We start from the raw sequence: 16585 nt of genomic DNA on the forward strand, positions 1-16585 counted from the left end.
ATTTGTATACCTTGATACAATAAAATTATGTTTTAGGCTTTCAAATAAATCATGTTGTAGAAGTTAAGTTGTATCCATGAGAATCAAATGTTTTAAAAATAAGTTTATGTATAAGAATAACTCAAGCTTATAGTCAAGCATAACTCAAGCGTATAGGGAAAACAAAACAAAAATATAGATGTTTTATTGTTCAATATTAATTATTTCATGTCTTTGACATAAAATGTATGCAGTAAATATAAAGAAATTATTTCATGTCTTTAACATGAAATGTAATAAAAATTATTCATGTCTCATTGACATAAAATGTTGTGTGCAAAAAAAAAATATATTAATGAATTTAATTATTGCAATTAATGAATTTAATTATTGCAATTTTCAAATGCAATTCAATATTAATAATGAACAATAAATTTTAAAACTAGGGATGTATGTATAATATGTGTTATAAAGTGCAATATAATTTATATGTAAATGTAACTGTGATATTGACTAACAAAAATATATGTAAAACAAAGGTTTAAAAGGAATTTAAAATGAACATTAATGTTTAAATGAAGTTGCATTAATATTTCGATATGCTAAAATTTCAATATTTTTTATATTTATTGATTTATCAAATTTTTCAATTTATTATTCAATCAATTTTCAATATTGAATTTGTCAATTTCTGATATTTCACATTTGTTTATAAAAACAAGATCACATTCAAATTGTGATTATTTTATGGACCGGTATAATTGTTGTACATGATCAGTGCGATTTTAAAGATTTCAAAAAGTTTTTGACTTTTATGCTTAGTATTTTATTGTCGATGTATTCAATTTATTAACATTGACAATATTGAAATCAAATTTATTTAATATTGCAATATTTTGAAATTATTATGTAATTGAAAGAAGTATTGGTATAGTACAACTCATTGTACGTTGGTACAAATCATTGTAACAAAGAAACAAATTTGAAAACTGTTTTAGATTGAAGATTGTTAGAATTGAAAATTGCTTTGTATAAGATTTAAACCTTATTATAAAAATGAATGTATTATTGTAACTAACTTTATTTTAATTGTATTTTAAATGTATTAAGTAGGAAAACAAAACTTTTCACTTAATGAAATTAAATCATTCAACAAAAATATAATTTTTAAAATATTTTACAGCATAATGCTTGTTACATACAACCCAATGTTATGCGAATGATGAGGGCATCATCTTGGAGGAAGGGGAGTTATGTAACAGTGCAGAATGTTGATACCTTTTGTAGGGTATTCTTGTTTGTTTTTTGCTATTTAAGAAATAGAAACACATCGTAATATTCCAGATAAACGGTCGAGTCATTCAGATCGATTTTATTAGGACAAAAGAATATTTGTTTATGAATAGGGAAGACGACTATAAAACCCAGGTGTGGGATAAATCTTTCTCTCACTCTCTCACTCAAACTCATGGGGCCAACACACATTCAGTTATCATTTGTATTTTGATGTTGTGAAGGAAGAATAAATAAATTCATCACCAAACCAATTCCAGTTGTTACCAGAACTTTTATTTAAACCAGTGGCCTACCGCAGCATCTTTATTTATATACACACCAAACAAACCTCGTTACACGCACACCCCCTATAGAGGAGTTCGGATATCTGGACTTTTTGTCCAGTCGTGACTGTTAGAAATCCAGACATTTAAAGAAGCAGAAAAATAGTTTAAAATCAGGAATCCTCAATATCAGAGCTCATTTTCAACATTTCCGTGATTTTCCTTCATTTGATTGGATTTCCAAGCTTTTTCCAGTAACATTGGCAACTGGAAATCCAGTCGTTTTCAGAAAGCAAACTTGGAAATCCGGACATTTCTTTGATTGAAAATTTACTCCTCTATAGGGGGTGTGCACCTATTTTCTGGAATAGCCCAATGTGAGGAATGTCTTAAAAGTGAAGGATACGTCATATATACTCTCATTACGTGATATATGAAAAACACAGGCAAAAGGAAGAAAACGGCAGTTGCATGTAAACTAAACCATGTGTATCGATGATTTGCTCAAAACCCTTTACACTTTTGTGGATGGGGCTCTTCATGTTTGCATGTTTTAAAAGCACTCGATAGTAAGAATATGCTAACTATCGAGTTTTTACGGTATTTTGATTCAACTTGATATGAATTTTTGCACATGTATAAACATCACTCCATCCTATTCCAATATAGATAGCCAGGGGCCGTTTAGGGTGCTTGATGGCATATTTTATCCCCCTTGGGGTTGAAGGTGTCTGGGAGTGTGGGGGGAGGGTGTATTTGATCATTACTTACCAATATACCAACATTTATTGTCACTCCGTGCTCTAGCAGACCTATATACAGATAGATATTAGGAAAAATGATTAATGACAGTCAGACAGGTATGCAAAGATTATTAACAATTGAATACCTGAGTGGAAGAAGGGCCCAACTCCATCAAAACTGTTTTTGAGATATTAAGAAAAAACTTAATATTTGGACAAGTTTTATAGACAGAATGCTTACATCTTCAGGGGACCTTTAATACATGAACATACAATATTACATACATTCGAAATTATATATGATGTTTCCATAGCAACGGTACAGGTCTTAGTACAAGCTGGAGTTGGGCCCTTTTTCCACTAATATACTGCAAGTGCCAGTTCCGTAAGCAGATGTGTTATAAATAGCTACAGAAATTTGATAATTATTCATTAATTGCACAAGTAGACGCATGTAATATGTTAGCAAGAAAGTTTATTGTAGTGAAAAGCATATTTCTATGGATGAACAAAATTCCTCTTTAACCCAATATTTGTGGAAGAAGGGCCCAACTCCATGGAGTTGGGCCTTTTTTCCATGAAAACCATGATTAAGTGTACGTGGAAGACTATTTAGAGAGTGGATTTTGGCTCATCTTTCACACACAAGGAAGAACAGTCTGCTGGAAATAAAATCCTGAGTCTTAACTCATTTTTGTAAAATAATTGGGAGTTGGGCCCTTCTTCCACTCAGGTATTCAATTGAATGAAGTGACAAACACCTCTGTTCCAGTCCCTCAGCCATGGTAACGTGTCTACTTCCATGTTATATAGGACACAGCATGGAATTGTGCATATGCCTAAATTGACACTCTCTGTTTATTCAATCAAACTTATGACTACTGTAGATAGCCAGTCCTAATAAACATCTCAAAAAAAGTAACTAATCCCTCTTAAATAATGGCCATTATTCAAAAATTGGCTATTGTATTACAAATCTGTAAAATGCGTTGGAAGTAGAATTTATTTCTGCGCATTTTGACACCTCATTTGATACGATAGCCCAGAAAACATTAAAACACCGGTCAATTTAATGTAGTGAGGTCCATATTTGAAAGTTGCACTTACATACAAATTTTTACAATACAAAAACACTCAGATATCTTTACACAGATTTCCTTCCATTACATTGAATACAAAATCAATACAATTTACTGCAACTTTCAAATCTTGGGTTACATTGATTTAAATGTACGCTGTGACATCAATATTTAGTCAATTGTTGCAAAATGTGCAGAAATAAATTCTGCTTCCAACACATTTTACAGATTTGTAATACAATCACCCGTTTTTGAATGATGGTCATTATTTAAGGGGGTTGGTTACTTTTTTTAGATGTTTATAAGGTTCGTTAGACCAATGAACTGTATCTCTTTTCCATGTAGGTGGTGTTCAGAAATCAACACAATGGTCAGGAAAGTGTACACATTATAACTATCTCTCTATTCTATAAACAGTTAATTGAAACAACCCAAACAATGTACTAAAACCAGTACAGAAACCAAGTGTTTGTCGGTATGCATTATATTATGCACAAATGAATCCTTGATATGGCTCAACAAGTAATATGCATTCATTAATCTATAAACGTATTAAAAGGGCATTTCGTGATCCACAGCATTATCCCCCCACTTTTCTCAGAAAATGTTGAGATTTTTATATCACTGGAAACCTCTGGCACACAATGTTTATATACAATAAATTTCTTGCAGATTAATTCACTTAGCAAAGATAATTTATCGTGAAATTTGAATTTGAAATTACAACGCATTGTCCTAATCGTGCATAACTCGCAAACGCAAAATCGGAATCGACTGAAATTTTTGGAAGAAGCTTTTTTCGTAGATATCTACTGAAAAATGTCATAAAAACAGGATGCTACATGTAGGATCACAAAATACTCCTTTAAGCTATTATTGTAATCACTTAGGAAGAAGATCTAATTAGGGTCAATACATGTATATATGGTATCAAAAGCTCACCTTCATTCCAAAAAGGAATATAATTAAGTAAAAGAATACTTTCAATACTAATAGTAGTAAAAATAACACAGGGCAGCCATTGGGATTTTGAGTCTTAACTCTTTGCCATATTTCAAAGTAGAAATATATCTTACCATTTTGAATTCCATGATGATGCAAAGTCTATTAGTAGCCACAGCTGCATAAATATAAAAAGAGCCGCTCCTGTGAATCCAATGTAGAGGGCGATATTCAATACGATAGGTTTCGCTGGAATGAACCACATTCCTATTACTAAGCCAATGAGAATGAGCACTTTGAATAACCAGATACTGAAAAATAAAATCAATTGATCAATTTATCATATATCAAATAAGCTTACATAGGGAAACATTAAACTTGTGTTACATGTGATATCAGTTTTTAATCACACATCATTTAAATCAATATTGTAACATTTGCTGAGGATGCCCTCAATATTGTTTAAAATTGTTTTTTACCTGATTGTAATGTACTTTAGTAAACTACCATAGCCTGCAAAAGTCAAGACTTTAGGTGCTCTAGAATATGCCATTTAATTATTATGATCAAATTAAGTATCAGAGGAACGTGTACGCGCGATGTTCAGAAAACTGTACGTACATGACATGCAGGAAAGTCATAGGACATCAAAAGTCATGCTTGACAGATCAGATTGGCAGTAATTCACAATTAGCAATTTTCTTTGTATTGCATCATATGTTTGGGCCAAAATTAAACAGGGACATATCTGACAGCCAAAACTAACATTTTGTGGAAAAAATACAATTTCTATTTCTATGAAAATGTTATAATACGAGTCTTCACGCCATACAAAACTGAAATTCACTTGTCTGAAAATTATATTAAAAGATAAACAATAGAGACCTGCACACTGAAACCAAATAAATGCCTTCCTTTGTTATTCAGACTCTAGGAAAAACAATCTACAGTATCATGACAAAACTCTGAACAATGAATCACATCACAGGAGACTGGTTTTGAATAACTAGAAAGGCGTAATTAAGCATCATGGGGTAAACAATCATAAACTTTCAAATAACAATGACTAAACTGGAAAGTAATGAACTCTTGTGATATTCTGTGAGAACACTTCCCCATACATGTCCATACAACACTAAATTATGAAGAATTGTTTTTTTTTTAAATTGATACAATATTAGGTATCCCTTCAATTTACTGCTTATCAATATTGGCTTTTGCTGGCTTTTGCCAAATTTATGTTATTTTTAAATAAAAATATCCTAATCCTTTAGCTTGACCTAACTGGAAATAAAAGCTACAATTTCATATATTCAAATAAATTTTTCAAAAACAACTCCCTCCTTCTTCACTTTTCTAAAAACATGAGGACATAATTTAATTTTATGTGGCCTAAGTTATAACCAATTTTTAAATAAAGACCACAGACTACTACAGACTATATGCAACCAGTCAAAGTCCCTGTGTTTTGTATGTGAATTCTCGCATATTCATGAGGGCTGATCGTTTGATTGTGACGTGTCTAACAATCACGCCAACATTGCGTGCATTCGTGTATGCAATAGAGCTCTGCGTGTCTTCGCGTTTATGCGAAAGGCCGTAAAAATATGTGGTACGTGCGTAGCAGTTTTGCCCATCGCATTTCATGGAACAATCGGTGGGTAGGTAGGGATTTTTTTTTTACTTTTAAAGCTGTAAATTGCGTTTGATAAAGGCCTTGGAACTTTTTTCCTTCTTTTTTTAAAATTTAGTTTAATTTTTGTGCATGTAAAAAAAGCAAAAAAAAGTTGGGGTCGGTCCTACTTTTATGCCAATCAAACAATTTTGGGTTATGCCAATCAAACAATTGTTTTTTTAGGCCTAATCGAAAGTTATGCCTTACCCATTGTGCAGACCTGCCATACATGCTTTGCTATTAGCTGTTCCTATAGTGAGTACTGTGAATATGAGAAAGAATGCAGCCATTGCAAAACATATTCTGTAGACTGCCACATAGCCGACTAACTTGCCACAGCTCTGACCAACAGAGAGGGTTATATTGCAGAACTCAACCACTTTGGGGTACTGTAAAGAATAAAAGAATATTAATTAGTGTCTGAAATAAGAAACAGGTTTATAAAGCGCCAAGCGGAAAAATAATCTCAAAATGATAATACTGATGAGCCTGATCCAGTTACCACTATACCAGGGAGTTATGCAACCTCTTCACTGATGTATAGAACCACTGTATGGAGTCATACAAAAGTAACATGTCTCTTTATTGATACACAAATGTACAAAAATACATCTTCATAATTTTCTTCTCTCTCCACATATCCATGCACATGTAAGATTCAAAAGATGAGTGGGCATTCCAGACAGACAGAACCAAACTGGCTGGCAGGCAGGGTTGCCAAAAGATTTCAGCACGAATCGCGGGTCAAATAATCGAAAAGTCACCCAATTTTTCTCTTTACCATTGGTTTCTATGGGGCAGGACCGCAGGAAACTATTGGAAGTTGAAAAGTTTTTTCTTAACCATTGGTTTCTATGGGACAGGAAATTGTCAAAAGTCACAGGGAAAATCTTCAAAAGTCGCCCAATTGGGCTACCAAATCGTGGGTTTGGCAACCCTGCTGGCAGGTTACTTTGCTCAGGGATCTACACGAAGGGATAAGCATCCTAGATTGCTGCCCTTATTCGGAATATGTATCCTAGGTCTAGACAATAGGCGGATTAGCGGCCATTTTGTCTTCGACATGATTTTATTCACGTGTCTAGTACACAAATATATAAGTTAACAGATTTACAATATTAAAATTATATTTTGAATATACAATATATTCTGTAGTAAATCGATCAAATGACAGTGATTGTTTAGGTATTATATGCTTGATAAAATTAAACTGTCTGACCAGCTAGTATTCTCCTCCGCCAGTGTGATTCCAGACACTCCACGTACCGTGTTGCGAAGGTGGAGGAGACTAAAGCTGTATTGACGAACACGCATGCGTTAAAAAATATGTCGAACAATAGCGTGACGTAGTTTCCGGCATTGTTCCTATGCACTTTCACCCTCCTGCTTTGCTTCACTGTCTGTCCAGTCTGGGTTAGAGAGTCCAGTAACTGGTCTGCTTGGGGCGGGTTATTGTTTGATTTCTATGGTCTGGAGTACGTATACCTCAGACCAGGTCCAGGTAAAATTTCATGGCCTCAATGCCAGCTAAGTTTTAAAAAGTGGTAGGGCATCTCGGAGTTGAAAATGGATATCGCAGGGTCAAGAAATTTTGATTGGAACAATTTACAATAAAGGCCAAAAAACTAAATGAAGAGGATGATCTGGAGTCAGGGCATTAGTCATCGGGGTTTTTCTCAAGGGCTTAGCCAGCTAGTTTTTGCCCACATGGCCTATACATTGTACACAAATCTTAAATTTACACACTCAGTTTTTTTGAATTTATACACACAAACCTTCAAATTCTGCCTAAGACCCTGTTTGTTCGGGTCACAGAATTAAAAATGCATGACCCGCTTGTCTTTAGTATGTACATATAAACTTCATGTAATTAGTAGAAACACTAGTTACCATAGTTACCATACCTGTGGAAGTTCATCTGCCACTGTTTGTGACACCATAGCACAACACAGCACAGCACCACATGTAAACAGTATGATATACAGCAATCTAGCGCTGGTAGATTCCTTTACTGGTGGTATACATGGTGTAGAGCATGGTGATCCACCACAGCAACAAGAGGCCTGACAAAGTGAAAAGAGTATTATCTTTCAGTGTTTATCAACAGATTCATAACATGACAGGGCCGTAGCAAGCGGGGCGGCCGGGGATGCCATGGCCGCCCCACTTTTATATCTCTATTTCAATTTGGGCATATATTTGTAAATTTGCCGCCCCACATTTGTGATGGCCGCCCCACAATTTTCAACCTTGCTACGGCCCTGTAACATGATTCCCACCACTGTGCGACTTGTAAGGAGGGACTATTAAAATACGTGTTTTGCCTGCAAATGATGTCAAAATGGGCCACTCTCTCCATCATAAAAGTATCTCCCAATGACAGGTTGTATCATGTATGCACATTTTTAGATTTTTTTCTTCCTTCCTCCTCTAGGAAATTTGGTTGAAGAAAAAATTTTAGAATAAGGGACCCACAGTAAAATTGTATAATTTGCATGATTCACTTATGAGTTGCAAATTAACTTCTGGTAGATCTCTCATGTATGGTTGGGACAGATTGATTCGGGGTCTCCCCTCTACACCTGCTCAGCAAGTACGAAAGGAGTCCATATGTAATTTTTTTTGTTCAAAGTCCCGGGGGGTCACTCCCATTGTGGCCTGAACAGAAAACTTCTTGTTATGTTTTTAATAATGTATATTTTGCTTCACTTTTTGAGTGTTTTATGATTGTAACGTAAGATGGTAGCGTAAGATTTTAGATTAAGATAGTATCATTAAGTCATTTCTTGTACAGCGCTTTGACCTGTTTGATAAGGCACTTAATAAGTGTCATTTTATTATTATTTTATTAACACCATCCGCGATAGTAAAAACACGTAAAAAGGGTAGTTTTTTTTTTTTTAGGCACGATACGCGCGTACTATCGTGTTTAGGGTGTCAAAAACATGAAAAATCGGAAAAAAGGGTATCAAAATTGCAATGGCTAATATACGCGGAAATGAAATTTAGGGTATGAAATTTGATGCAAGGAATAAAATCCCTGTTTAGGGTTTAAAAACAGGCGCGTGTTTACCTGTTTAGAGTATCGTTTTAGCCAAGGGTTAAATATCCTTGTTTAGGGTGCTTTTCAAAAGTTGATTATCGTGGATGATGTACAGGCCACAATGGGAGTGACCCCCTGGGTTCAAAGTGCCATTTTAATTCCCCATGTCTCTAGACTCAGACACTTCAATCGTTCAAACATTATTGTGCTTAAAATGTCTACAAGTACAACAGGACTCAGGGTGTTAGCCAGGATCCAAATTTTTTAGGGCCCAATATCGATCATGTGTCATGATCAATCACATGCAATTTGATTCAAAGGGAACATAGATCACCATCAAGCTTTTAATATTTACAATGTAGGAGATTCCATAAAAAATCCTAATCCATTCGAGGGATAAGCCGATCACGCTATTCAACGCGAGTCATCACTTGAATGGATTTAACGTATTCACTGAAACACGGTCTTAGATGTTTATCATCGTTAAATGCGACTCCACTACGCCGAGCGCACTAGCGCAACGACCAAAAGAGGACTTAATTATCCCCTTCAGGTCTATAACACTAATGCACTTTATACCTCCCGCTCCGTGACAATACCCCCCTCCTCGTAAGGCGCGTCCTCGCGCCTTACTTCCTCTAACTGGTTGTCCCTGATACAAGTAATACTCGGCCAGCCTGGTCGTCCTTGCTACAAGGAATATATAATATAATATAATATAATATATATATTATAGGCCTATTATATGACCACCTAACCCTTTCCGATGGATGGATCCCCCTGGAGTTAAGAAACATCAGGGACCACCCCTGCCACCATTTATGTATGGTCACAAACCCCTCATGGAAGTATCCTGCGCCTTCTCGAGCCACTTCTGGTCCTGCCGGGACTTGAACCACGATCTCGGGATTAAAAGGTGAGCACGCTAGCATATAGAGCAAAAGAGGACTTGCCCCTTCAGATCTATAACACTATAAACACACTTATATACCTCTGTGACAATATGATATAGTCTAATACCCCAGCAAAATCGGGCCGGAATTCCACAGAATAAATGCTCACTGGGCAATTTGCAGTGCGGCCGTAAGCGTGATGAGTTGCCTACTTTGCGGTAATTTTCAACAGTGTCCCCCACCATCAACTTCAGATTGCTGCCCTTGGACGGTATACGCTCAAAAGAATTCATGATTGAATTTGGCAAAACATTTTTTATGAATAGTACACGCTATGTAACAGCGCGCGTGATTGGTCGAGAGCCGGTGTCCCGGATGTGAGATCGCCGGGTGGGAAAATGCAAGGAAAATCATGTTTTTTAATAATGTTACTTGTAATTTTTTGTTATATTTTGATGAAATAAGAATCACAAAATGTTCTGGTGTGTATGAATGGGGTTCATTCATATATTTTCATGACTAAATGGTTGCTTAAGCCTTAGCGGCCCCTCGGGCTCTGGACCAATCACACGCGCTGTTTATAGCGTGTTAGTATGAACAACAGTTTAGCCATGAATATATGAATGAACCCCTAATTTTAGCCCGATGGCCTACGTTGCTCCTTCCTCACAGTAAGGAGAAGGACAGTGGAAATCATAGTGACGGAGGTGTGAGTACCTCGGGCTACCCTAATTTAATGTCATCATTTCACATCATGCCATAGGAACATGAGATTTGGAAGGGCCATGATATAAAATTAAATTGATATGAAATGATCAAATGAATCATTAACACTTTCCAAATTTATGTTTACAATGTCAATGATCATGATTTTAAGCTTACTTCATCATGTTCATCCATCAACAATATACAATACAATACTCAATAGCAACTCTTTTTTATAGTTACCTGCTCGGCACAGCAGCCTTTCATCTTGCTTCAAGTATTACCAGGTATCACACTAAACTCGTCTCAATAAAGGTTAAAAAAATATATTCTTGAAAGACAAATTTCCGGGAATTTTACTTCATCATCATGATCATCATGAATAATGATTTCGACACTCCTCATCTCTTTGATCAATTTCGCAGCTGATTGCTCATGATGGCTGTTGTTGTTGTTGTTTCATTATTCGAACTTCCTCCCTCTGAATATGTCGCAGAGCCTGGCAGAGCATAATTGCATTACGTTTAGTCGAAAGATTAGGTAGGGCGGTAGTGTACTAAATGCAATAACCAAATGTTGTGGAGGCGCTAGTTCAAGTGTGTTTGGGACATCAGAGGATGCTGGATGCACAACTATAGGCCTGCAAAAGAAAATAGAAATAGGCCCTATAGATAGATTTTATTTGGCAATTCAAAAAACATACAATAGGCCTACACCGGAACAAAATACATCACACAACATACAACATACAATGCCAAGGATAGCCCAAGAAAGCCCTAAAAAGGGTTTATTTCCATTGGGTATAAAAACGTGATAAAAATGTATTGCCCTTTTGGTGAAACAACCGCATAGGCCTACGATAAAACTGCATACTAAGGCCTGTAATAAAACAGATTCAAATCAAGATAAAAAGTGGCTTTTAACTGCCTTTTTGAACTGTGAATGAGTTGTGGATTGTTTAACATCAATTGGAAGTAAATTCCATTCCTGTAGGCCTACACCACTGTAAAAAAGAACTTAGCTTTTGGTACCAAAAAATTGTTGCACTGCCCCTGCCAAAGTAATTGTGAGTCGGAGAAAATTTCACAAAATGAGAATTTAGGTACTCTGGTGCAATATCATCGTAGATTTTAAAAACATGATTGAGTTTAAGTTGTTTAACCCTGTCTTCAACTTTCAACATATCCAACTTCTTAGTTGTTCAACACAATGTGGGACCTGGGCTCTAGCCTCAACAAAGAAAACAATACCATAGAGAATAAAAAAGTGAGTTTATTTGAGTTTCTACAAATCCAAAGAGTAAAAAGTGTTCAGTAATTTCCCCATTTTGGGTCCGATCTCAGCTGAGCGATTTAGACTTAAAAGTAGGCCTCTGATTATAAATTATGAGTGGCCGCCGAGACCGTTTTGGGTCCAAATCAGTGTAGGGTTGATGCAACTAAAGTTAAACTTACAAAAAGTCATCAAAATTTGAAGAAAAATAATGAAAAAACGGGGTCATTCGCGAGAGATTATCTGAAATTTCCCCAACATATTTGAAAAAAAAAAGGTGACTTTTGGTGACAGGAAAACAAAAAGGGGTCATTGGGTGCAGAGGGAGTTCAGTAAAACGAAAAAGGGGTCATTGGGTGAGAGGGAGTTGAATAATGAATAGGGGTCAATATGAGCTAATATGGCCACACATCCCCGACACTGATCCATTTCAGTGCGTCGGCGACTAAGCCTAGGCATATACCGATGAGGGTAAAATGGGGGGGCAAAACTTTTGTAGCAGATCAAAAGAGTGGCAAGCGAATTTTGGCACATTAACGGCGGGTCGCCTTTTAAAAACAACAGGCCTATAGACCATAAACAGGCCTTTTTTTTCATATTATGTTAGGGAAATGGGGCTGGGAGAATGTATGTATGGCGAAGAGTGGTGTGTAATATGGGGTTCGGGGTTAGTTTCGGTACCAGCCTGTTTGTGCTCCTCCGTCACTAAACAAACCTTTTAGTGACGGAGGAGCACAAACCGGCTGGTGCTCCTCCGTCACTAAACAAACCTTTTAGTGACGGAGGAGCACAAACCGGCTGGTACCGAGACTAGTTCGGGGTGAGACAGTATGAGAGCATGATTTTTGGCATTAGCGGTGAGAGCAAAATGTAAAAAATTTCGAATTTTCGTCTCAGGGCGCCACGGGGGGCATATGGGGCAATACTCCCATTCAGAACTCTTGCCGATCCCATATCCCATGTTGCCCCCCCTCCCCGAAAAAACCCAAAATTACGAAAATTTCCACTTTTGCACAAAATTTGTTGACTTTACCCCCACCCCGAAATTCACTATGTCCCCCCCAGGCGACCTGCCCCACCCCCCGAAAAATTAAGCGCCGCCACTGGTGACAGAACATGTGTTCGTAAACAAATTGGGTGAAAGGATCACGAAATACTAGTATTTGAATGTTTTAAAGGTTCAGTGCTTGTCAGTGGCACACTTTGTTCACGTTTATTGCGGGGTTCATTGTCATTTACGACGGAGCCCCTAGAACGTGTAGAAAGGAAATCACTGGATTCATTCTTCTCACTTGCCGAAGGCCGAAGAGGACGGTATATTGCTGCGCTCTGACTCAACCCAGCCACAACACATTGCCATGGATACGGGACAATTGGTGAAAGAAGGGGACGTTGGCTCTAGTGGAGGAGGAGAGGGACAGAATCCAAGACAAGATACTCATTTTCAGGTCAGCCTTTTTATAAAAGCTTATAAATACTATTTTGTCGTGCTTGTTTCTGAGTCCAATTGAAACTTTCCTGGATGGAGGGTTTCCCAATTCCCAGTATTTTGCATGCAAGCAGGTACGTGTCCTACAGTACAGAGCTACATAATAATATTCTAATAAAGTCTGCACAAAAAGTAACTCAGCTGTTATAAATTCGCCTATAAATTCAGAACTAATCATTGTTTTCACAATATTTCAACATAAAAAGAAGGATGGTTTATTTATGCGCATATTGATACCAAATTTGTCCAATTTTGTTCAATATTGACAATACAGCAGTGTTTTGAAAGAAAAATATCCCAATTTAAAAGTTGCAGTTATTTGTATTGATTTGAAGTAAGCGCGAAGATAATGGCGGGCTTTACGTGTTTACAGTGCTGGCATTATAACCATTGATCGCTGTAAACTGCAACTTTTAAATTCGGGTATTTTTCTGTAAAAGCACTACTGTGTTGTTAATATTGAACGACATTTGACGAATGGGGTATCAAAATGCGTGTAAATAAATCATCCTTCTCGCTATGTTGAAATATTATGAAAACAATTTAGTTCTGAATCTATAGGCGTATTTATAACAGCTGAGTTACTTTTTGTGCAGACTTTAGGATGACCATCCATGCTTCAGCTTTTTATCTTTTTTTCAAATGATTATTTTGAGGGTAAGGATGTTGACAGGGTGGTCGGGGTTGTCTGTAACAAGTTAGGGTGGGGGAGGGGGAATGCTGTGGTGTTTGCGGGTTTTGAAAAGTCGGGAGCCACAGGTCTCGATCGATTCCTCTGACTGTTAATTTTTGGCTCGCTTCGCCATATAAACCTGGTCCCAGCATTTACCCCAACTGACTGACAAAAGTGGGGCGGACTGTAGCCCCCAACCCTCCTTCTTTGTGCACGCCACTGGGGAATGTTGGGCGATGGGTAGCGAGGGGCTACAGTGTCAGAACTGGATGACTGTTTGTGGGGGGCACTGCACTGCCGGCCCCTCCCCACTTTTTCAATTGGGCAAATATTTTGAAAGTCCACTTCCACTGTACAAGTCCCCTTCCGTATATGCTACTGGAAAAAACCTTACCTGGCAGAGCTGCATGGAGTTAACCAAATAGTAACTTTACAAAGTGTTCCAATTCCCTTTATCTGGGGCTGTCAAATTCTTGTTTATTTGTGCTGCATTACAACTGATTAAAGTTGCTGATTGTTTCCACAAACAAATTGAAAAATTTGTTTTCTGGTATAGGTTGATATTTTCATGATTACTTCCACATTCTTGAAATATCATGTGAAAGATAAGCAGCTTTCATTAAGGGGGTACTACACCCCTGCCCAATTTTGTGCCTATTTTTGCATTTTTCTCAAAAATTATAGTGTATTGGTGACAAGTAATATTTATAGGGGCAATGACTACAACTATTGCACTGGAAATTTTATTTCAACACAGACAACAGTTGTGGAGTTACACTAGTCAAAAATGAGGGAAAACCAATATTTGATCAATAAATCAATAACTACTTGCCTTGAGTTGCTGAATTTTCAGTGCAGTAGTTGTAGTCCTTGCCCCTATAATATACATATCTTACTTGTCACCAATGCGTTATAATTTTTGAGATAAAATGCAAAAATATGCACAAAATAGGCCAGGGGTGTAGTACCCCCATAAGGTAACTCTAAAGGGGAATAAGTTTGTTTGAGGGTAAATGAAAAAGCATGATGTACCCGATGATCGCTGAGTATAGTCCCACCCCGCTTTTTGGGTGAACATTTTTCAAAATTGGGGGTGGGACTATACTCAATTTCAAAAAAAAAAAAAAATTTTTTTATTTATTCGTTTTGAGTGTCCCTGGACCTAGATAAATGCTAGGATCATTCATGGTTGACCTAAAAAAAAAAAAAAAAAAAAAAATTTCAAGATGTTTTGTTATTTTTAATACGAAAATTGATAATTTGTATTCATGTCATACTCTATTAATGATTTCAAAATGCATTGAATTTGAATGCATTTTGAAATCATTAATAGCGTATGGCATGAATACAAACTATCAATTTTCATATTGAAAATAACAAAACATCTTGAATTTTTTTTTTTTTTTTTTTTAGGTCAACCATGAATGATCCTAGCATTTAGGTCTAGGTCCTGGGACACTCCAAAGTCGAAAAAATAAATAACTTAAAAAAAAATTAATTTTTTTTTTTTTAATTTCTGAAATTTTCCAAAAGTTTGGGGGTGGGACTTTACTCGAAGGTGGGACTATACTCGCGTCAGTACGGTAATTAAATCGGTACAAATGTAGTACGGTAATTCATGCTAGTATTTGCACAGAAGTGAAGTAGGATATAAAATGTGGAAATCGTTGGAAGCAATGGTCAAATACAAACGTATAAACACATACAGAACATATTATTTGAGAAATTTTATTCATTTTTATCAAGTTGTAAAAGTGGAAATTTTTGCGAAATTAATTTTTTTGCGCTTTGCCAATTTTTAACTGTTTCCCTTGTTTTTAAATTTGCGATTCTAAGTTTCCTTACATTGACCTATACACACAAAAATATATTGGCGGGTTGTTATTTTCACGGCAGAAACTTGGAACACGAAAAGCGCAAAAATAAATGTAGCGCAATAATTTCCACTTTTACAGTAGTGCTCCTTGATCATATTGGTTGAGAAACTATGTTGGATAGAAATCTTTGATTGACCCTCTACAATTGGTTTAATATTGTGATTTGCAACTTGTGTTGTGTGTGTAAACAACAAAATGGGCTGTTCCATTGGAAATCCATACACCCCTTATTGAAGAAATCACCTTAGGCTCCAACACAGGAATCCGGGGTACTCAAGTTTGGTTTTGGTAGGGACGTGCGCTGAGAATTTGAAAGTGGACCCATAAATATACCAATTTTTCAAGAAATTTGGACCCATTGGGCCATTGATATACCAAAAGCAAAATTTTTCGGCCGAATTTAACCCAAATTGTCTTAGTTTTTACAAATTTTCCCAAAATTTTGGGAAAATTTTGAAAATTTTGGCTAGATTACGGAAAAATTGGGCTATTTTCCTAAAAAATTTTGAAAAAAGGACCCATTCATATACCAAAATAGGCTTTGAAAAGGGGTCATTGATATACCAAGAGGCTGAAAATGCTACCCATATTTGCGGCACGTCCCCGTATGGTCATTTGTACTGAGTCCCCCCCCCCCGGACAGGAATATTTCAAAT

The 16585-nt window shown here is 36.4% G+C and overlaps 2 protein-coding genes across 4 annotated transcripts in view; one reads left to right on the top strand and one right to left on the bottom strand.

The window, feature by feature from the left end:
• Positions 1-11112, bottom strand: part of LOC140171144 (serine incorporator 5-like) — a 35035-nt gene extending 23923 nt beyond the window's left edge. For all 3 annotated transcript variants that reach the window (XM_072194328.1, XM_072194329.1, XM_072194327.1), the window contains exons 1-5: positions 10862-11112; positions 7882-8040; positions 6185-6366; positions 4437-4613; positions 2310-2350 (exon numbers count right to left, since the gene is read on the bottom strand). In XM_072194328.1, the coding sequence (XP_072050429.1) occupies positions 2310-2350; positions 4437-4613; positions 6185-6366; positions 7882-8040; positions 10862-10885 (583 nt within the window). In that variant the 5' untranslated portion in view covers positions 10886-11112. The remainder of the gene's footprint in view (positions 1-2309; positions 2351-4436; positions 4614-6184; positions 6367-7881; positions 8041-10861) is intronic.
• Positions 11113-13119: 2007 nt separating this feature from the next.
• Positions 13120-16585, top strand: part of LOC140172059 (broad substrate specificity ATP-binding cassette transporter ABCG2-like) — a 66373-nt gene continuing 62907 nt past the window's right edge. The window contains exon 1 of the mRNA XM_072195407.1: positions 13120-13338. Coding sequence (XP_072051508.1) covers positions 13249-13338 — 90 coding nt within the window. The 5' untranslated portion in view covers positions 13120-13248. The remainder of the gene's footprint in view (positions 13339-16585) is intronic.

Source organism: Amphiura filiformis, chromosome 15 (genome assembly GCF_039555335.1).
Source record: "Amphiura filiformis chromosome 15, Afil_fr2py, whole genome shotgun sequence".
Lineage (NCBI taxonomy): Eukaryota > Metazoa > Echinodermata > Ophiuroidea > Amphilepidida > Amphiuridae > Amphiura > Amphiura filiformis.